This window comes from Terrapene carolina, unplaced genomic scaffold (assembly GCF_002925995.2).
Source record: "Terrapene carolina triunguis isolate 2854851 unplaced genomic scaffold, T_m_triunguis-2.0 Scaffold58, whole genome shotgun sequence".
Taxonomy (NCBI): Eukaryota; Metazoa; Chordata; order Testudines; family Emydidae; genus Terrapene; species Terrapene triunguis.
Genome location: NW_020664409.1, coordinates 45,804,467 through 45,825,209, shown reverse-complemented (window position 1 = coordinate 45,825,209; position 20,743 = coordinate 45,804,467). Strand labels below are relative to the sequence as shown.

Sequence of the window (20,743 nt, the reverse complement as noted above, 5' to 3'; positions counted from 1 at the left end):
CCAATGGGAGCTCCCTCGGCCCACACCACTTCCAGCAGCTCCCATTGGCCTGGAGCAGTGAACCGCAGCCACTGGGAGCCGCGATCGGCCGAACCTGCGGACGCGGCAGGTACACAAACTGGCCCAGCCCACCAGGGGCTTTCCCGGCACAAGCGGCGGAACAAGTTTGGGAACCACTGATCTACTTCATGGCTTCTTGTACCTTCTTCTGATGTTGGCCTCTGTTGCAGACAGTACGCGGGATTAGATTGAACATGGGTCTGATCCAGTATGGCAGATCCTAGGTTCTGATTTCTTAAATACTCTGTGCATGTATCCCTGTGGAATTGATTCTTAGTTCCACATATAATGGATCAGCCTCTTTGTCCGGTAAACTAACCCAATGGCAGAGATTAGCAAGAAGTATGATTGCAGAGGGGATTACTGTGTAATAGATTTTCATTCTGATTGTGTCTATAGGAATATTATATAATGTTACAGTAGTGCCCAGAAGTCCTAGTAGGACTCAGTGCTCCATTGTGCTAGTGGCTATATGAATACACAGGAAGATATGGTCACTGCCCTGAATTGCTTATGGCCTAAGACGTTTTCAAGTGTAGAAATGCATTTGGCTGCAAAAACTGCTGGATAACTGCTGTCTGGTTTGCTTTGTCCTTGTGTGTTTATATGTCAGAACCCCACTCCCATAAGGATTAGTCTAACAGAAGGCATCTAACATGTGGAAGACGCTGACTCTGTTTCTTAAAGACATCTAGAATGCTATTGTTAAAGCTCCTTTGTTGAGAGAAGTAAAACTCAGTTACTGACCATGAAAATTGCCAAGAATAGTAAGTGTGCACAGATTCCAGGTGGCAGATCCACTTCAGTGGCTCAATAAGTTATTGCAGAAGGAATTACTTTGAGAACAAGAAGTGCTCATGTGATTGGAAGACCATGGGCATTCAGAGACAGTAACGAAAACATCACATTAATGTTCACTTTTTGATTGATATCACATTTTATGTTCATTTGAGGGTTTTATTCATCTGGGTTGTTTTTAATAAAAGGTAAGTTGTAATTAACCAATGGAGTCAATGTCATGTGACAAGGGTATTGGTCTTGGAGACCTCACTCTGGTCATGTGACTGAGGGCTGGAAATCGAGCTGAGTTTCTTGCCAGCACTCTTGTGTACCAGACTCCTATTACGGTACTTATAGGTATCCTGTTCCTAATTATTTCTGACAACAGTCAATCAGTGTTCAAGCATTATAAATGTTTTTGTTAAAAACCTCTCTCATAACAGGAATTACACTGTCAGTAGAAATAGTGGAAAGAATAGCTATAACACTGAGGTACATCTGCATCCAGCTTTCTAACAAAAACATTGTATTTTTGGCCAACAGTTAGGTATTTTTTGTCAACACTCTTTGAAAAAGTATCTTTCTGTAAATCCTATATTTAATTTTTGGAGGGTGATAGTGGAAAATCCTAAGTATGAACTATTTTTGCTTTATAGCATATTTCTGTTGAAAAATTTGCCACAGGGAATCATCAAAATGGATCTGGTGCAAAACTCCCTAGGGTGTGCTCTGACTGCATTATCTACTGATAACTCATTCTAACTTTAAACAATGGCCCAGTTTCACAGTCCGTAGTCTGTGAGACTACTGAAACACAGAGTTCCATTAGTCCTGGAGTCAATGCATAGCATATGCATAGATCATAGGAACATTTTTGTAGGAGAATGTGGGAGGAGGTTGCCTCCTAATTCCAACTGTTTGTAGGAACTGCAAATAGCATGTTTGTGCAGCATGGTCTGGTATGCTGGAATTCCTAATAGGAGTAACCCTTGATGTTCTATGGTACTTGTTAGTTACTTGACCTGTAAGGGTAAGTATAGCTTGAAGGAAATCTCTTGGAATGCTCACAAAGAAAACTGGGACTGGAGAAGAAAGACGTGTGCGCACACACACATTGAAGGCAAAGGAAGTGGGTGTTAGAGGGGAGAACATATCTTGCTTAGTTTCTCTGATTTGTATAGAATAACAAGGCCAGAAGCACACCTTAGGCCAGGGGTGGGCAAACTTGTTGGCCCCAGGGCCACATCTGGGTGGGGAAATTGCCTGCAGGGCCATGAATGTAGGGCTGGGGCAGGGGGTTGGGGTGCGGGAGGGAGTGTAGGGTGTGGGAGGGGGTGTGGTGTGCAGGAAGGGGCTCAGGGCAAGGGGTTGGGATGCAGGAGGGATGTGCGGTGTACGAGGGGGCTCAGGGCAGGGGGTTGGGATGCAGGAGGGATGTGGGGTGTACGAGGGGGCTCAAGGCAGGGAGTTGGGGTGCAGTGTGTGGCAGGGGGCTCAGGGCAGAGGGTTGGGGTGTAGGAGGGGTGTGGTGTGCGGCAGGGGGCTCGGCAGAGGGTTGGGGTGCAGGAGGGGTGCGGCAGGGGGCTCAGGGAGGGTTAGGATACAGAAGGGGTGCGGCAGGGGGCTCAGGGCAGGGAGTTGGGGTGCAGGAGTGGTGTGGCAGGGGGCTCAGGGCAGGGGGTGCAGGAGTGGTGCAGGGTGCGGGCTCCAGCCTGATGCTACTTACCTTGAGCGTCTCCAGGGTGGCAGCGGCGCGCAGTGGCGCTTAGGCAGGTTCCCTGCCTGCCCTGGCCTGCGCCGCTCCTGGAAGTGACCGGCACCATGTCCCTGCAGCCCCTGGGGGAGGAGGGGCAGAGGGCTCTGCGTGCTGCCCTTGCCTGCAGGTACCTCCCCCGAAGCTCCCATTGGCTGCGGTTCCCCATTCCCAGCTAATGGGAGCTGTGGGGGGCAGTGCCTGCAGGTGAGGGCAGCGCATGGAGCCCTCTGCCCCCCGCTCCTGCAGGGACTGCAGGGACGTGGTGCCAGCTGCTTCCGGGAGTGGTGTGGGGCTAGGGCCAGGGCAGGCAGGGAGCCTGCCTTAGCCCCGCGGCGCCACAGGGGTGGCAATCCCGTAGGCCGGATCCAAAGCCCTGACGGGTCGGATCTGGCCCACGGGCCGTAGTTTGCCCACTCCTGCCTTAGGCCCATTGTAATCAACATCTATTATAAGCAAAGCTGTCCTTAAAAACTTCAGGTCATTTTTCAAAATACGCTGTTGTAGAATGTTTTTCATTTAGGGGAGGAGAATTTCTCATTGTGAGTTCACCTTGTGTCTCATCTGTTTGCAGAGCCAACTACCCTATAACCTCACCATTGTGGGAAGAATAAATCTTCCCACTTTTGTTGGATTCTAGTGTGTCTCACAACCCTTGTGGTGTTATCACTGTATTTATACTAATGCAGAATTTTGGACAAAACCTATTATGCCCAGGCTCTTAACATTTGCATCCCAAAGTATGCCTGCAGGGACTGGACTAGATGATCTCTCGAGGTCCCTTCCAGTCATATGATTCTATGATTTGTGTGCACATATGATCAGCTAGGTATCTAACTCAGCATTTACATGAATGATTACCATGCTTGTGCATGCAGTCACAAATTCTTAAAATCAAGCCCTTGGGATGTAGTAAATCCAGGCAGGCATGGCTTTGTAGGGGAGGTGAGTGGAAACAGATTTTCATGGATGCTTAATTAATTCCTTGAGAAGAGTCTTACTTCTAGAGCTCATGGATTGAATCCGGTAGTCTTTAGTATCTGACTAAATGGCTCAAATGCACTGTCAGATTGTGGCTGTGGTTGATATAGTAGTCTGAGTGTAGAGAACAACCAAATCTTGAAAGAAAGTGCTCACTTGATGAGTTTCAAGAGTAGGCAGAATGAAAGAATCTTTGATTGGTGGGGGAAAAAGCTCTTTTGTATGTCAATATTGACACCTCCTGCTGTTGGTTCTGTGGAAGTTAGTGAGCAGCAGGCAGAACAGCTCTGTTGGATTCTAAGCTTAGCTCAATCAAACCATGTAACATTTGGCTGCATCATGCTCATGTTTGCAATGAGTTTTGAGCAGTGACAGAAATATCTTTTTATAGAGCTGCATCTGAGTGACGCTGGGCTGTACCACACACTTCTAGCCAAGGCGTCCAGGTAGCAGAGTACTGGCCAGTCTAGAAAAAGTACATTTAAACTGCATTTAAGGAACAGCTTGGCAACTTGGCAGGCATTAGAGGGCTGCTTATATTTTGCATAAAATGGTGTCTGTTGTGACTGGAATGTAGATTACAGGTTCCAGCATGATTGATATGGGTGGCTTCAGCAGCACTTTGGCCAGCAATGGAATAAAGAGTTTGGGTGAAAATGTTAAGAATATTACTTGAAAAAGTTTCAAGTCAGCCAAGCTCTTTTTTTTAATTCATGAAATGCATCACCACACAGAAAAGCATTATTCATTCCTGGCCTACTTAAATAATCTCATTATATTTGTGGTCTCGAGTAGGATTAGCAGGATCAGTCCATATAGCAGGTCTCTTCAGCCTCACTTTACACCTAAATAGGTGAATTATTCAAAACACCTGAATGATTATAATTTAACTTTCAAATTCCATATTTTGTTCATCTTGCTGCTGAATGGAACACTTAGCCCAATAATAATAATAGTAAACCATTTTTAATGGAACACTTAACATTTACTTGGCCCTTTCTTTTTTTTTTTTTACTCCGACTGTAGTACCCAAACAATGCGAGAAAACTAGTGTTTTTGTTACACCGCTCCAAATACTCTCACTCATATAACCTGACAGTTCCCTTATTTAATCAAAAGGTGCAAAGAAAAAGCAGAGCTCCTTTAGAATTGGTAGTTAAATAAAATCAATACAGATTGCAGTATTCCAGTGTGGCATTATTACATGACAGTAAGAAACAATGGCTTTCATTTTTGTCTTATCAAGTAACTTAAATTGATCCCTACAGTTAAAAAAGAAGTTTGTAAGGAAAGATTAATAAATTTTGAATCTGCAGTTGACACTAATTATGTGTGTGCTGTGAGCAAGCACGGCAGAAGAAAACACTGTTTACTGCTCCTGAGAATGTTTGGCTATTCAAAAGATGCACATGTCCATAATTATGGGATGGTTGTAAATTATGGGCTGGAATGCATAGTGGTTTTCTCACTAATGCTGCTTTGTTAGGGACTAGCAGACACATTGGTGGTGCAGACATATTTCTTTGAATGGTCTTTGAGATTGTTTTCAGTACTCTAGGGAACCTGCACTTATAAATTGCACGTTGACTTGTAAGATGTGAATAGACATTGCTTCCCCCCTAACAATCCCAACACTACAGGGTTGGGAGCTAATGGCTCAGCAGGCCAGTGTCCTAACCCAGCTTGTTGGCTCACTGAAAACATTGTGCCTGCTTTTGACCTTGCTCACACCAGTGTAACTCCATTGTCATGCGTGATACTACTCCTGATTTACATTGGTGCGATCTCAGAATCGAGCCTTTTGTCTCAAGTTACTGGATGGGCCATGTCAGTTGTGTAACAATTTTCTGACATTCAATTTTGCTAGATTAAGGATGAAGACACAGACTTTTTTTCATGTTGAAAACCTGTTTCTATGAGTTCCTCTCTACCTGTCTTGAGCAGTTGGGATACTCTACTGTCAGTAGGTTGACTTGGAATGAATAGGCAAAAAGGGAGAGAATATTTTCTCTTTCTTTCTACTCTTGGGAATTCTCAAACAATAAGTACCACATTTTTATTGTTGCAAAATTGAACATCTTGATGTTTACAACTGACCAAGTATTAAACCACTAGTAGCTACTGTATCTACACTAGGAATTCTTACAGTAGGTTTCAGAATTAGGAAAATACCATTGGTTTACCTTACTTTTTGTTGATGACAAATAAACAAACATTTGAAAAATAATTGAAAGGGTTTTGTAAAGGCTAACCATAATCCTACAACAAAAAAATTGACTATTAAATGCTTAAATACTGCTTAGAAAAGTTTTAACTGTTACTTTTGGCAAGAAAATCCTGAGCTTTAAAAGAGCTATAACATAGCAATACTCAAACTTAAAAAGTATCTCTTTATAAAAAGAGAAAAAAAAGTTACTAAATTATCTTGTTGGAAAAGAACAAATGGGAAAAGAGTCATCTTGGATGCAAAAGACATTTCACTGAACCCTTCTCTATCTTTCTTTGAGTCTTAAAGGGCTTGTGTAATTCTGAATTATAATAATATGTAGATAGACTGGATAAAATTTTCAAAAGTGCTTAAAAGACTTAGGAGCCTTAGTTCCATTTTCAGAAGTGAACTTGGCATTTAGGAGCACAAGTTCCATTGACTTATGCTCCAAAGGGCAAGATTTTCAAAGGTGTTTAGGAAGAGCTGGGCAATTTTTTTTTCTGTGCAAGTAGCTTATTCACCAAAATTATTCATGAATTTGCCAAATAATTTTGCCAATTTTTTTAAGGAGAGTGCGGGACTTCGATGATTTGCAAAAAAACAGCTGAAGGAGGAGGGGGAGAAAAAGCTAAAGCTGCCACCTTTATCCTGATGGTAAGGTCACTCTCTTGGGATGTGGAAAACCCAGGTTCGATTCCCCTCTGCCTGATGTGGAGAAAAGATTTGAACTTGGATATCCCACCTTGCAGGAGAGTGTCCTAACCACTGGCATATGAGAGATTCTGGGGCAGGGCTCTTTCAATCTCTCCTGTTGAAGCTGTTCCACTTTTTAAAATGAGTCGTCTCTGGAGCAGGGACTCGGATTAGGGTCTACCACATTCTTGGGGAGTGCCTGGACCACCAGCTGATAGAATCATTCTCACTCTTACAATTCATAATCGTTAATGATGGGTCTCTAGGGAACTACACTTATAAGTGGCAAATTGAGGGTTAGGCTGAGAATATGCACTTCTTCCCCATAACAATCATTGGAGGGAATCCATACAAAAAATTAATACAGCCTGACACTGCAGTAAATATCCACATGTCACCCTCCATGCAGCAGGGCACTCCTTTAGGCTGCTGGCATCAAGTCTCTGCCAGAATAGCTGAACCGTACCAGGCAGCTGCTTCCACAGGAGCTAGCTCAGGGTCAGGACCTGTGTGTAGATGGCTTTTGCTTCCTGTATATCTTGCAGGATTCACAGTGCTTGGGGTGGAACACCATGTTCATTCTGCAGGAGGACAAGATCCACCTCACTGATGGGAAGAAAAGGAGACAGTCCACAGGGGAATAAATTGCAGGGTTTCCTCAACTGTTGCACTCCCCGGCTTTTTCCATAGGGACTATCTGGCTGAGATCACACAATCTAGGCCCTGCTCCGGTACTGTGAGTTTGGTGGAATCTACAAAAGCCTTCATTCTGCTGTGATTTCACTGGGCAGCTGAAGTTCTTTAGTCTTTTAATAATAGATTGAAGTATTACCAAGATTGTAACTGCTCCGATTTAAACTGACAATGCCAGTATAGTTTAATTCTGTGTAGTATCATTAGAATCAATGGAAAAGCTACTGTTTCACATGCTGTAGTACGTTTATTCAAGCCCATTTCATGCTGATGTGACTAATTCAAATGGCTTTTGGCAGCAAGTTTGTAATTTGTTGAACCTGTTTTTATCACCCTTGTCTTCCTATTATTTCTCCACTAATAGCCCATGCAAGGATTTATCATCTCAAATGGGTTTCACCAACTTTACTTGAAATCCTAGCACCTGATTTGAATGTTTGCTTTGCGTGGGTTTCTGCTTTGATTTTATATTAATCTGTATATTTAAAATTGTATAAATCTGAGATAAACATCCTCTGTATATTTCTTCCAGGTGGTCCCCTGAAACCCTGAGAATGTAAGTGCTTCCGTAAAATGTAGTGGTAGGAGTGGCAATATCTGTTACCTCCAGATGAAGTGAGCCAGCTGCTTATAGAATGTCTGTTTAATTAAGAGTTTATCTGCTCTTTATTCTCCATTTTAAGTTAGAATTGTGGGTAGAGCTGGTTGAAATATGATGCAAACAGTGTATTCAGTGGATCCAGCCTATCTTTCTCCCCTTAAATTTCCTACAAAGATCAAGCCTTTGACTAACGAACATGTTTGTAATACTTGTTTGACAAACAGATATTTGTAAATTTATTCCAGACTTTGGGCTGTGTTCAGCATTTGTTGTTCAAACTTACCTAAGACTGTTTACCATTTCTGTTCAAAGAATGGGTGATCTAACCTTTAGAACCAGGAGGAGTGCATCAAGAATCCAGTGGGGAATTGCAGCTATCAGAGAGCATGGGAGTATCTTGGGAAGTGTAACAGTCCTCTCTTATAAGAGCATTATACAGTAACTCCTCACTTAATATTGTAGTTATGTTCCTGAAAAATGCGACTTTAAGCGATTGTGAAGCTTGGTTGAGGTGGAGGAGTCAGAGGGTGGGATATTTTCCTTACGCTGACTGATGAAGTAGCAATTGGCTGAGCCTCAAGGGTTAACTCTCTCATTCTACAGGGCAGCAGGAATGGAGGGAGATATGTGCATTTCGCCTTTAAGTACACTGTCTTGTTAATTAGATCAGCTTGCTGGAACTGCGGTTGCTGCAAGCTCCCTCCGTCCTGATCCCTGGTGTGTCCCCCTGCTCTATGGAAGATGGGGTAAGCGTGGTGCAGGAGGGAGGGGGACACCCTGACATTAGCCCCACTCTTCCTTCCCTCCCCGCCGCACAGCAAGCAGGAGTCTCGGGGAGCAGCTCCAAGGCAGAGGGCAGGAGCAGCGCATGGCAGTGGGGGGAGGGACAGCTGCAATTGCTAGCCTGCTGGGCAGCTGCTGCACAGGGAACTTAGGGGAGCAGGGAGCTGATAGGGGGCTGCCGGTCCACCCTGGTTCCAAGCCCCCACCAGCTAGCTGCAACGGGCTGCTCTTCCTGCAAGCAGTGGACAAAGCAGGTGGCTGCCAAACGATGTTAGAAGGGAGCATTACACAACTTTAAATGAGCATGTTCCCTAATTGATCAGCAACGAAACAATGTTAACCAGGACGACTTTAAGTGAGGAGTTACTGTATTTGGCTTTGTATGTGGAACATAGATTTAAAAATAGTTGGTTTCCTTCCTGATGGAGGAAAACAGAGCAATATAAACCAGGTTTGTTAGCTGTCTAACAGACTGCATAATACAACTTCATGTGTCATGTTCACACAGCTAGGACTGTGAGATTATGTGCACGCACGTTCACACTGACTCATGTCCAGCATGCGGGGCTCAATGAAGAGCGGGGGGCAAAGGAAGGAGCGGGAATCCCCCCTGGGCTTCTGTAGGCAGCATGGCTGGGGTGGGTGTTTCCCCTCCTCCTACATGTGGGCTAGAGCCCCGAGATCTCAGCTGGTACATGGATTATGGGTGCTCTGCAAGGGATGAAGTTGGGGAGATGCATACTGGGGATCCCCTTCCCCCATGTGAATCACAGAGGTGTTCGGGGAGGAGGGGACAAACCCTGCCAGTGCAGGGCGACAAGCATGAAGGATTGGGGAGGTAGGCCAAGAGTTGATTGAAGTTGTGCATGCTGTTGCAGCAGAAGCTGTTGCAGCAGCAATTCAAAGGTTACAGGACGCTCTTCTGCAACATGTGGGGCAATGGAGTTAGCCATAGGGCTCGGGGGAGGTCCTGCTGTCTTGGGAGGGAGGTCCCAGTGTTACTGGGTTAGCAAGGCTACCTAGGAGGTCAGCAGCTTTTCACAAGTGTTGCAGGCTCACTTCTAATTGTTTCAGAGGTCGGAGATCACCTCTGCAGACACGTTTCGGAGGTGGTCCTCGTCACCCTGCATGGGCTCAGGTTTGGGGTGACCAGGATCACCTCATTAGTACAGGGAAGGTGAGTGAGAAAAATTCATATTCTGCCTGACAGAGAATGGAGTGCCGTGCAGGGGGTATCCTGGGGGCCTCAGGACACTGCAAAGTTTGCAGCCAGATCGTTGTCTGGCACATCTAATTGCTGGAGTTAGAGGGCTCTGGCCAGGGGTTTGGCATGCCACTGAGTATTACTTCATCCTATATACACCACCATATATTTTACATAATTGCCAAAAACGTGGATTAAATCCAGTGCTTTCCATTTTGTCATACTAACACAAGATGAAAAACTGCATTACTGATGAATGTGTGCAGTGCTACTTAAGAGTGCAGTCATCTACTCTTGTCCACATCATTTGACAATGGTCTCAGAGCCAGAGCTATATTCTATTTCTGTGTAGAATTGGAATTTTCAGTTGGAGATTAAGATGCAGGATTGCTTTGATTGTGAACATTTTACTTTGTAGTAAAACAGAATGGGGGTGAAATACAGAAAATATTGGCTATGCAAAATAGCATACTTTTTAAATAGGATTTTTACCTATATTTTCAGTAAGGTATCAACAACTCTTTAATCCGGTGTGTGTGTCTAGAGTGTGTAGGGGGCTGGATAGGAAATGGGCCTTTATAATCTCGCTATCTTTTAGAACTAAGTGTCTTTTATAGGAAAAAATCTTGATTTCTCCTTGTATTTAGTGTGTTTGCATGCAACATGTATATCCTATATTAAATGTGATGGTTTTATTTTTATATTTTAAATTATTTTAAATTATTTGCTATTAAACCTTCTTTGGGGTAGAACAGTTCTTTCTCTAGTAGATCGTGCTGAGCAAAATTTCTTGGACAAAACTTTTTTGCAAAAAAAAAAAAAAAGAAATTCAAGGTGACTGAAATATTTCATTAATTCATGTTAAATTCACCAAATTGTTTCCATCAGAACCAGCCTCCCAAATCAAAATGTTTCATTTTGAGATTTTAGAAACTAAACATTATTTTTTTTTGTGATACATTTTACTTCAGTTTTGTTTAAAAAACTAAACACAAACCAAACAAATGTTGAACAGGTTGAATGAAACATTTTGTTTGACCCAAAACTTTTTTTTTCAATTTTTCAGTTCAGTCACTGCACTGAAAAGTCGGTTATTCACACAGCTCTCCTAATAAATCCAAGCCACTGGCTTCCCTTCCACCCACCCAACCACAGCAACATAAATATATGCGGTGTACAAAGTCACAGAAGAACTAGCATCAGCAGTTGAAGTCACTGTTGACCTACTACAGTTCCAGTCGATGATCAACAGATATTACTTTGCAGCACAGCAACAGCAGAAAGAAATACAGTACCCTATTGAAAACTGATTTTCAACATGCAAACCAAGCTGATGGCTCTCAGTTATAACAGATGTCAGAAAGTGACAGGCACTCTTCTACATATGCATTAAGAATGTTCCACTTGACTGGGAAACCTCCCCCCCCCCCCATCAAATTACTAAGTACATTCTAACAAATCACATCCAAGTAGAGAAAAAACTAAAGGAAGAGAAAATTACTACTTTTATTTTTTCCTCACCTTCTGCTTTGACACGGTACATGCACTGCTTTATGTGATGCTATCAATTACAGTACTAATGAGCTGTTTAGCAATGGAGCTCTTGCAGTGCTGCCCAAGAGGCTATCTCTTAGGGAAAAACTGAATGTATTAGCAGGGCCGGCTCCAGGCACCAGCTTGGCAAGCAGGTGCTTGGGGCGGCCACTCCGGAGAGGGACGGCAGGTCCAGCTATTCGGCAGCAATTTGGCGGACAGTCCCTCACTCCCGCTCAGAGCGAAGGACCTTCCGCCGAATTGCCGCCGCAGATCGCGATCGCGGCTTTTTTTTTTTTTTGGCTGCTTGGGGCGGCCAAAACCCTGGAGCCGGCCCTGTGTATTAGAGAGAGAACATGGTCTCTTTAGAATTTATTAGCTAACTTTTCTTTGTCTGTATTTGGTAATCACACTTAAAAGTCTTGATTTTGCTTATTTAAATCTTTACAGTTAAAGGAACAGATGATTCCACAGGTCAACTTTATCTTTTGGAAGGTACTAGACTTGCAGTAGTGGGCGGCCTGCAGGCCACATGTGGCCTGTCAGGGTAATCCACTGGCAGGCCGTGAGAGAGTTTTACAATTGCATGGCCACCTGGAGCTCCCAGTGGCTGCAGTTCGCTGTTCCCGGCCAATGGAAGCTGCGGGAAGTGGCGTAGGCTGCAGGGTCACTGCTTTCCACAGCTCCCATTGACCGGGAATGGCGAACCACAGCCACTGGGAGCTGTGGGCAGCCTTGCAAATGTAAACAAACTGTGTCGCGGCCCGCCAGTGGATTACCCTGATGGGCCGTGGGTTGCCCACCACTGTGAGTGAGAGCTACAGTGAAATGCTGAATCCCAACCTTTTTCTCCCTCACTGTGCTGTTTTGCATATAAAACATTCCCACTTTCAGATTTCACCCTGGGATAGCTGCTGATGTGTGTTTGTTTGTATTGCAGTAGATCTTAGAGTCTGAAATTGTGGATCAGGGCCCCATTGTACTGGACACTATCTCCTTTTCCTCTCTTTCATACTTCACCATCATAGCAAATGCAAATAGCATTGACCAGATTCTACAACCATACAATTTAACCATACGATTAAACGTACAAATTCTCTGCTGTGTTCATTGCAATATGCGTGTAAATAATTTGCCCATAAACCTATAGCTCATGTAAGATATGAACAATTTCTTTGGTGTGTGTTATGCAGGAGTTCAGTCTAGATGATCATGCTAGTTCTTTATGGCCTTCAGGTCCATGAATTGGGGTACAACTTCCTACTTACGCCACACTCGGGAGATTTGGAAATCTTGACTTGTCACACATTTGTATTGAAAACACACTTGGCATGCCAAGATACCACAGACTTGCAGTTTAGTGCCTGTCCACCCATCTCACATACAAGCTGCTTCTAATTTTGGTGATGTGACTGTCGATGTTCGGGCTCGGGATCCTTTGTGGAATACATCAAATACCTTCTGGAATCCACCAATCATTAGAATGATGGAATGATCGTGTGTTCTTAACAAATGCTGAGGAGTACATGTGCTTGCATACCAGGAAGTATTCTAAAAATGTAAAAATAACAGCTTTTCACAATAAAAGTGGCAGGATAGACTTTTTAAAGATTTATGCTTGTAATGTAAATAAATGGTGGTGTCTTTGGAATTAATCTTGGTATAATGAGAATCTGTATAAGAGAATTTAAAATCTTGATTGATCGTAGTCCATAGATTCCAAGCCCAGACAGGGGACATTTTGATCATCTAATCCAGGGATCGGCAACCTTTGGCCCACGGCCCGCCAGGATGCTTACCGCAGGTTCGGCTGATGGCAGCTCTCACTGGCCATGGTTTGCCGCTCCAGGCCAATGGGGGCTGCGGGAAGCGGCGCGGGCTGAGGGATGTGCTGGCCGCCGCTTCCAGCACATCCCTCGGCCTGCAGCCAGCACATCCCTCGGCCCGCGCTGCTTCCTGCAGCCCCCATTGGCCTGGAGCAGCGAACTGAGGCCAGTGGGAGCTGTGATCGGCTGAACCTGCGGACGCGGCAGGTAAACAAACCGGCCCAGCCCGCCGGGGTGCTTACGCTGGCGAGCCGTGTGCCAAAGGTTGCTGATCCCTGATCTAATCCAATGGTTCTCCAACTGTGGGTCGGGACTCCAGAGTGGGTTGGCACTCCAGTTTAATGGGGTCACCAGGGCTGGCGTTAGACTTGCTGGGGCCTGGGGCTGAAGCCAAGGTCCGAGCCCCATGACCCAGGGCTGAAGCCCTCAAGCTTTGTTTCCCTTCCCCCAGGACAGCTGGGATTTGGCCCCCCTGTCCTGGGCGGTGGGGCTCAGCCTTCAATCCCCCTTCCCGGGGGATGTAGTAATTTTTGTTGTCAGAAGGGGGTCGCGCTGCAATGAAGTTTGAGAACCCTGATCTAGTCTGACCTTCTGTATAACACAGGCCAAAGAACTTCCCCCAAATAATTTCTAGAGCATATCGTTTTTAGAAAAACATCCAATCTTGATTTAAAAATTGTCAGTGATGAAGGATCCACCACAACCCTTGATAAATTGTTCCAATGGTTAGTTACCCTCAACTGTAAATAATTTACACCTTATTTCCAGTCTGAATTTATCTTCAACTTCCAGCCATTGGATCATGTTATACCTTTCTCTGCTAGGTTGAAGAGCCCATTATTAAATATTTGTTTCACACGTAGGTATTTACAGACTGTAATCAAGTCACCCCTTAACCTTTTATTTTGTTGAGCTAACCCACTTGTTCCTAGAAAGGTATTTGTGATCAACATGCCATAAGTGGAGTGGGAGGATCTCCTTGGAATTGCTGTCTTCAAGGGATAGGAAAAATACGATGAATACTGCTGTGTGTATAGATATTTTTTTCTCTGTCATTGGTGAAGTGGTTTATATACAAAAGGAAAAAATCTGAGAAATATTTCAGATATTTCTCACACTTTTAAATAGTAGGGCCCTGATCCTGTAAGTGCTCATGGGCTTAACTTAATACACATCAGTAGTCCCACTGCAGCCAATAGGAACTAGTCTTGAGTGTAAGTTAAGCACGTATGTTTTTAGTGTTTGCAGGATTGGGGTCTTATAGTGAATCCATGTTTCTTCTGCAGTGGGTGAACTGTTTCTTCTGAGCATTACACCACTGTATTTTGCATATATCCACATTTGTAGATTAAATGGAACTTGATAAGAAGCCTTGCTAATACTTTTGATACAACTCCAGTCTGATGCTATTTTTACAGAATAATATTTAAAAAGGTGAAACAGGCAGCCATTGCCTGTCCTGAATGTCTGCCACAAGCCTTCTAGCCTTTAAAAATATAGATGTGGGTGATTGTGTCCGTGAGAGTCAGACCTCTCCTGCATGGCAGCTGTCAGTGTCTTGGTTCATGGGTCTCATTTAAGTGCCCTTACGCTCTGTCCTGTTGGTCAAATAAATCGGACTATCTGGTCTCAACAGGTACATCAGAAGCACAGTGTTGGTAAGAATTAATTGTTTTGAACTCTCACAAGACAAGCTATGGAGCACACCTGGGACAAATTTTCCATTATTGTAAATGGGCAGAGCTTAAATGATTTGAATGGGGTTTAAAGCATTTACATTGGCAAAGAATTGAAGGGATTGAAGACACTTGCGTATAATCATGTGAGGCAGTGCTCATATGGAGGTTTATATTAATTTCTCCCCCTCACCCTTTTTCACAACAAACACAAATCCTCCTAAAACGTAATAAAAAATAACATGAATGAGAGTGTCATATAGCAGGCCTCAGTTGTGTTCCTGATAACATCACATGTCTGTTAGAGACGGGCCGAGCCAGAACTCAAATCTTAAATTTCTGGGCTCATGGAGGGCATTGGATTTGGATTCTTGGCTCTGAACCAGTCCCATTTGCTTTGATTCCAGCTATTTGCAAACCCCAAAGAGGCCTATTTTCAAATTTTCGTTGAGATTGAGGCCTAATATTTATGACAGCAACTAATTTTTGTGATACTTTGGCTGAAGATACTGGAAATTCTCTGACAAATCATAGCCTGAATTCTTCCTTTGAAACCCAAGAACCTTGCCCGTGGAATCAGTTTTCTGAGAGAGTGAGAGTGAAAGAGAGATGTAAAATGTTCCTTTTAATCCAGAAAATATTGCCACTTTGACCCCTAAAAAGAAAGGAAAAACTTACATTTTTCCTGTATAGTGTAATCCTTGAACTCTTACCAGCATAAAATAAACTTCTTTTTTTTTGTGGCAGATATATTGTACTTTGTCACCTGGTATTAAATATGTACCTAAAAGTACTCCTCTGTGATTGGTGGGGAGAATAAATTGTATTTTTTTTACAATGTTTGCTATAAATCCTGGGTCACAAATGGCATGCTAGATATTTAAAAATGACAGGGTGAGCCAAAGCTTCTGCCAAGATTTTACAAAGGAGGTTTGGAGGAAGAGTTTACCATATCACCTCATATTTCAAATAAATGACAGTAATGATGTTGATAAATCAAAAGGAAAAATGTAACTAAGTGGCTAACAAGGAGCAGGATTTAAGTTTACCTCCCTTCACTTTTTATGTTGCAATTTCCATTAGAAAAGTATGAGGCAGGAATGTACACTATGCACTATGATTTCTCTGTGAATGTACCTCAAGGCTGTTGCTGGGGACTGAACTACAGGACAAGCTTTTCAGCTACCATCTGATGAATTTAGTTTATTTTAAATTTAACCTGGAACATGCTGTTGGTGCTTTAACCTAGTTGCTGAATTTGACCACCTGTTGCTACTGCTAATGGGGGACTCATTCACACATCTGTTTAAAGAGGTTTTAACTCAACATAAATGTTCTGGGTGGCATAAAGGAATTCTTGTCTAAGACGATAAATAGAGGAATGTATGGCTAAAAACATGCTTAGAATGTGAACAGTCATGGAATCTGTGTGGAAGAATGATGCATTTTTGTCAGATAATTTCACTAGATACACATGTTCTCAATAAAGAAAAGGTTTTAGCCGTGCCTTGGTGTGGAGCTGGAGATGAATAGTAATGTCTGCCTGGACTGATGAAGGAGGGGAAAGGGAGAAAGGAGAGGAGAGCTGCAAAAATAAAAACAACGCAAGGAAAAAACTCTAATATACAACCTGTTGCTACATCCCTAGATGTAGATCAGACTCAGCTCTAAAAATACCCACAGGGGAAGCTCTAAGAGTAGAACTTCAGGAGATTGCCCCACGGAGTCATCTTTAAAACATTCCCACAGAGGAGGAGTGGGATTTGCCTCTCGGTGTAAATCACAAGCTTGCTCCCAAAAGCCAGAAGCTTCCAGGTCAAGATAAACTAACCCAGTTTAACTGTGGTTCAGACTGTAAGGCTCTCTGATCCATCAAACCGCTTAAGCACTCAACTGTTAACATGATCGAGGCCTAACAGGAGATGTTCCCCTCCTTGAACACACTCAGCCCTACACCTAAAGAAGCAACTTTAATTAAGAAATCAGAACCAAAAGAGAAGTTTGGAAGCCCAGAGCATCCTATAAAAACTAGGGATGAAATTCTCACCCCATCACTGCCCCTTTACATTGTATAGAATGGTCGATGTAGCAGTACATAGTTAACAACGTTGCTTTACACTTATACCAGTGAAATGGAGATCGGCATTGTTCTGTTGTTTTCAGTGCAAAGTCGGATGACTTCAGTCATCTTTTTCATGGTAAAATACACCTTGTTAGTACTTTAATGCCTAGTCTAATTTAATATAGACTAAATCGGCCCATAATTCTAGCAGTAAAACAGATGAGTCAGGCTGTGCCATATAACAAGTTTATACGGTATTGTACTGCATATGAATAGGAGTGTTTGACTTTTCTTGGCAAAAATATTATTAAAGCTCATTTCAAAAGTGATTTGAAATTGGCTGAAAACCCTTTTCTTTGAGGATTTTTTTTAAGTTTTATTTTTCTGGACAGAATTTGGTTTTGTGGTTGGTTGTGTGAGGGGTTTCTTTGTTGTTGGTAAGGGGTGGGGAGGGTTGCTGTAAGTGGAAAGTTGAGAAGTGCCAAGACTGTTGTTGCTCTTCCATCAAGTCAGAGGAAAGCTTCCTCATCCATGTTGCTCCTTGTATTAGTAAAGACAGCATGTGCCTTGAAAACTCTGTTGCCTACAGAGGCTTTAACAGCAAAATAAATAATCTTATTTACAGGCAAGCTGAAAGATTGTTCAACAGACATAATAAAAATGCTAGACCTAATCCACTTGCCTGGAGTTTCACTGGCTCATGGGCTAGAGTTCTGACTGAAACTGTGATTTAAATTATGAACATAACCATCAACATGGGATTTTCCAATTCACAACGCTCATGTGGTAATTTTGCCTCTGTCATCTTTTATGTTTTATTCTAGATTCCTTTTAGGAGTCTTTTCTACTAAATTCTTTCAAGGAAACTGAACATGAAGCTGCAAAGTTTTTTGGCGGGGGATGGGGGAGGAAGAAGAGAGACACCAGTGTGTCTCTAATTGTTCTGTTGCACATCAGAATGGTTGCTACACAGCCAAAACAGAAGTTTTCCAATGTCACCCCTGTCTTACCCAATGCAGAAAAGGGTGTATATGCCATGTGTCTTCATATGCTGGCAATACTTGGTTGATGGAAAAGTCCCTTGGGGTTTGTTGTAACTGGCCCCAGGACTGGGAGTGGTGTACAATCACCTTTTTTTCCCCTTCCCCCACTCCATTAGCTGTGCTGGATGTAACCTGGGACTGGTTCACAATAATTTATGCACTGTTTTATCTAAGTTTTTAAAAATGAAGAGGCATCAGAGGGTTCCTTGGACTGAGTAAGCATGATGACTCATCTAAGGGAGGGTCTGCAAGATGCAACCCTAAGTTAGTTTTTATGTTCTTTCTCCCTCTCCCTGGATGCCAATACAGAACACTCTTGGGTGTGTTTGAAATGATTTCCAGACACTTGGTAGTGGTTCTACCCAATATGTCATTCACTTTTCCATGTCTTCATATGCTAATACAGCTGAGAGTTCTCCTTGTAGAAATAAAACCTAATTCTTTGAGGATTCTCTCTTGCCATGTTTTCATATTATTTAGTACAGTGGTTCTCAAACTTTTGTACTGGTGACCCTTTCACGCAGCAAGCCTCTGAGTGCGACCCCCCCCCCCCCATACATTAAAAACACTTTGTATATTTAACACCATTATAAATACTGGAGGTGATGCGGGGTTTGGGGTGGAGGCTGACAGCTCGCAACCCCCCATGTAATAACCTTGTGACCCCCGACCCCCAGTTTGAGAACCCCTGAGTTAGTAGAACTGGTGATCATGGTCTCTTCTAAATGTTTCCCATGTCTTGAGAGGGGTTGTATCTTTGTTTTTAAAGTACCATTTTTCTATGATAATTCATAGTTTTGCTGAGAACACACTGATGTTCCTTGTACATATTAAGGTGAGCTGCAGAGCAAAAATTAACCAACTGCCCTCAGAAATCCTCTAAAATTTTCTTTATCCATCTGAAGATATAACAGAGAAACAGGAACAAGAATATTTTAAATAAAAAAACTTTGATTATTTACATTAGAAATATCAACTCCGTTCTTACCTTTTTATTGTGGAGGACTGTTATATTCTTTGGAATATCTGGAACATGACATCATAAAAATCTGTGCTGCTGTTCTCAGCCTTCCACGTTTTATCCTTCATATAGGAACACTAAAAACCATAAGCAGGGTTTTTTTCCCCCTTTGCAATTCATTTTAAAGACTCTGCTTGTCAGGCGACTGTAATTTAAGCTTTATTTTTACTCACATCTTGAGTTTAACTATAATTGTTCTTTTTTTTTTAAAGTTTCCACTAATAAGAATGTGTTAGACAGCTGGGGAATTGTGGATGCTGGGAAAACTGGTAAAGTGCTAATGTTATCATTAGCACAGTGGGTCTTGGTCTTCCCTTGGCACTCGTACTAAACCCCTGCCATTGTTCACTGAAACAAGATTAGAAGAACCATCAAAGCTGTTAGATAGTCTTCTCTGTTTCATTCTTAAATGCTTCCTTTGACGCCAGTATTCAGAAGCAAAATGAACTGCTTTAAGGCAGTGGTATGTCATTTGTTACAAATCACTCTTGACAGAATATTCTTCTGCATATCTGTGTTCTCTCTCCTCACTCAAATGTGACACAGAATGAGCAATCAAATACCACAATGAGCTTGTGAACAGACTCTGCACTTTCACTCCTTTGCTTACACTAATGCTTCACACTTGCATAGCATCTTTCACATGAGGATTTCAATGCTCTTGACAAAAATGCATTAATTGAGTGTTATGTAGGGTTCAAGGTTTGTCAGCTTTATTTTCTTGATCCAGAGCTTATACACCCTGTCTATTCTGAAGGGGTTATACTGCACAATAGAAACAGGGTTTCTTCCAGAACAAGTCTCTTGTTCTCCATTTTTCTGTTGGTCATACATAAGAATGGCTGTACTGGGTCAAACCAAGGGTCCTTCTGTACAGAGTTTCCTGCTGCTGAGGAGTAATGGGTGCAGGAAGCACAGGGTGGGGGGAGTTTGCAGAGCTTCCTACAGCCAGGGGAGAAATCTGGGGGTGGGTCTGACACAGCCCCAGATGCTGTGCAGGGGAAGAGGAAGTCCCATCCTCCCCAGTCCAGCTGGGACTAGCAGCTGAGCCCGGCGCGTGGTAGGAGCCACCAGCCGGGTCTTCTCCAGTCCCCCTGCCCCACAGTGATTTACCTCTCTGCCGGCTGCCCTGGGCACCCGAAACATACTGCTGGGCAGGGTTGCATGACTGCTCTTGTGGCTTCCTTTTGCTTCCCCATCAGAAAGTCATTTTTCTGCGGGGAAGCAAAGAAATCTGCAGGGGACATAAATTCTGTGTATGTGCAGTGAAGTAACTTAGTACAGCTGAGAAGGATCTGGGAGTTATAGTGGATCACAAATTGAATGAGAGTCAACAGTGTGATGCAGTTGTGCAAAAAGCTAATATTCTGGGGTTTATTAACAGTAGTGTCATATGTAAGACATGGGAGGTAATTGTCCTACTCTACTCGGCACTCATGAAGCCTCAGCTGGATTACTATGACCAATTCTGGGTGCCACATTTTAGGAAAGATGTGGACAAATTGAAGAGAGTCCAGAGGAGAGAAACAAAAATGTTTAAAAGGTTTAGAACACCTGACCTACGAGGAAAGATTTAAAAAAAGGGGCATGTTTAGTCTTGAGAAAAGAAGACTAAGGGGAAACCTGATAGTCTTAAAATATATTAGGGGCTGTTATAAAGAGGACTGTGATCAATTTGTTCTCCATGTCCGCTGTAGGTAGGACAAGAAGTAATGGGCTTAATTTGCAGTAAGGGAGAATTAGTTTAGATATTAGGAAAAAATTCTGGGAGGTCGTGGAGTTCCCATCATTGAGGGGTTTTTAAGAGCAGGTTAGACAAACAACT

General features: G+C 43.0%; 1 protein-coding gene across 1 annotated transcript in view; it reads left to right on the top strand.

Moving 5' to 3' along the window:
* Nucleotides 1-20,743, top strand: part of PXDNL (peroxidasin like) — a 291,769-nt gene that overhangs the window by 8,233 nt on the left and 262,793 nt on the right. Inside the window, exon 3 of the mRNA XM_026647339.1 lies at nucleotides 6,932-6,963. Coding sequence (XP_026503124.1) covers nucleotides 6,932-6,963 — 32 coding nt within the window. The remainder of the gene's footprint in view (nucleotides 1-6,931; nucleotides 6,964-20,743) is intronic.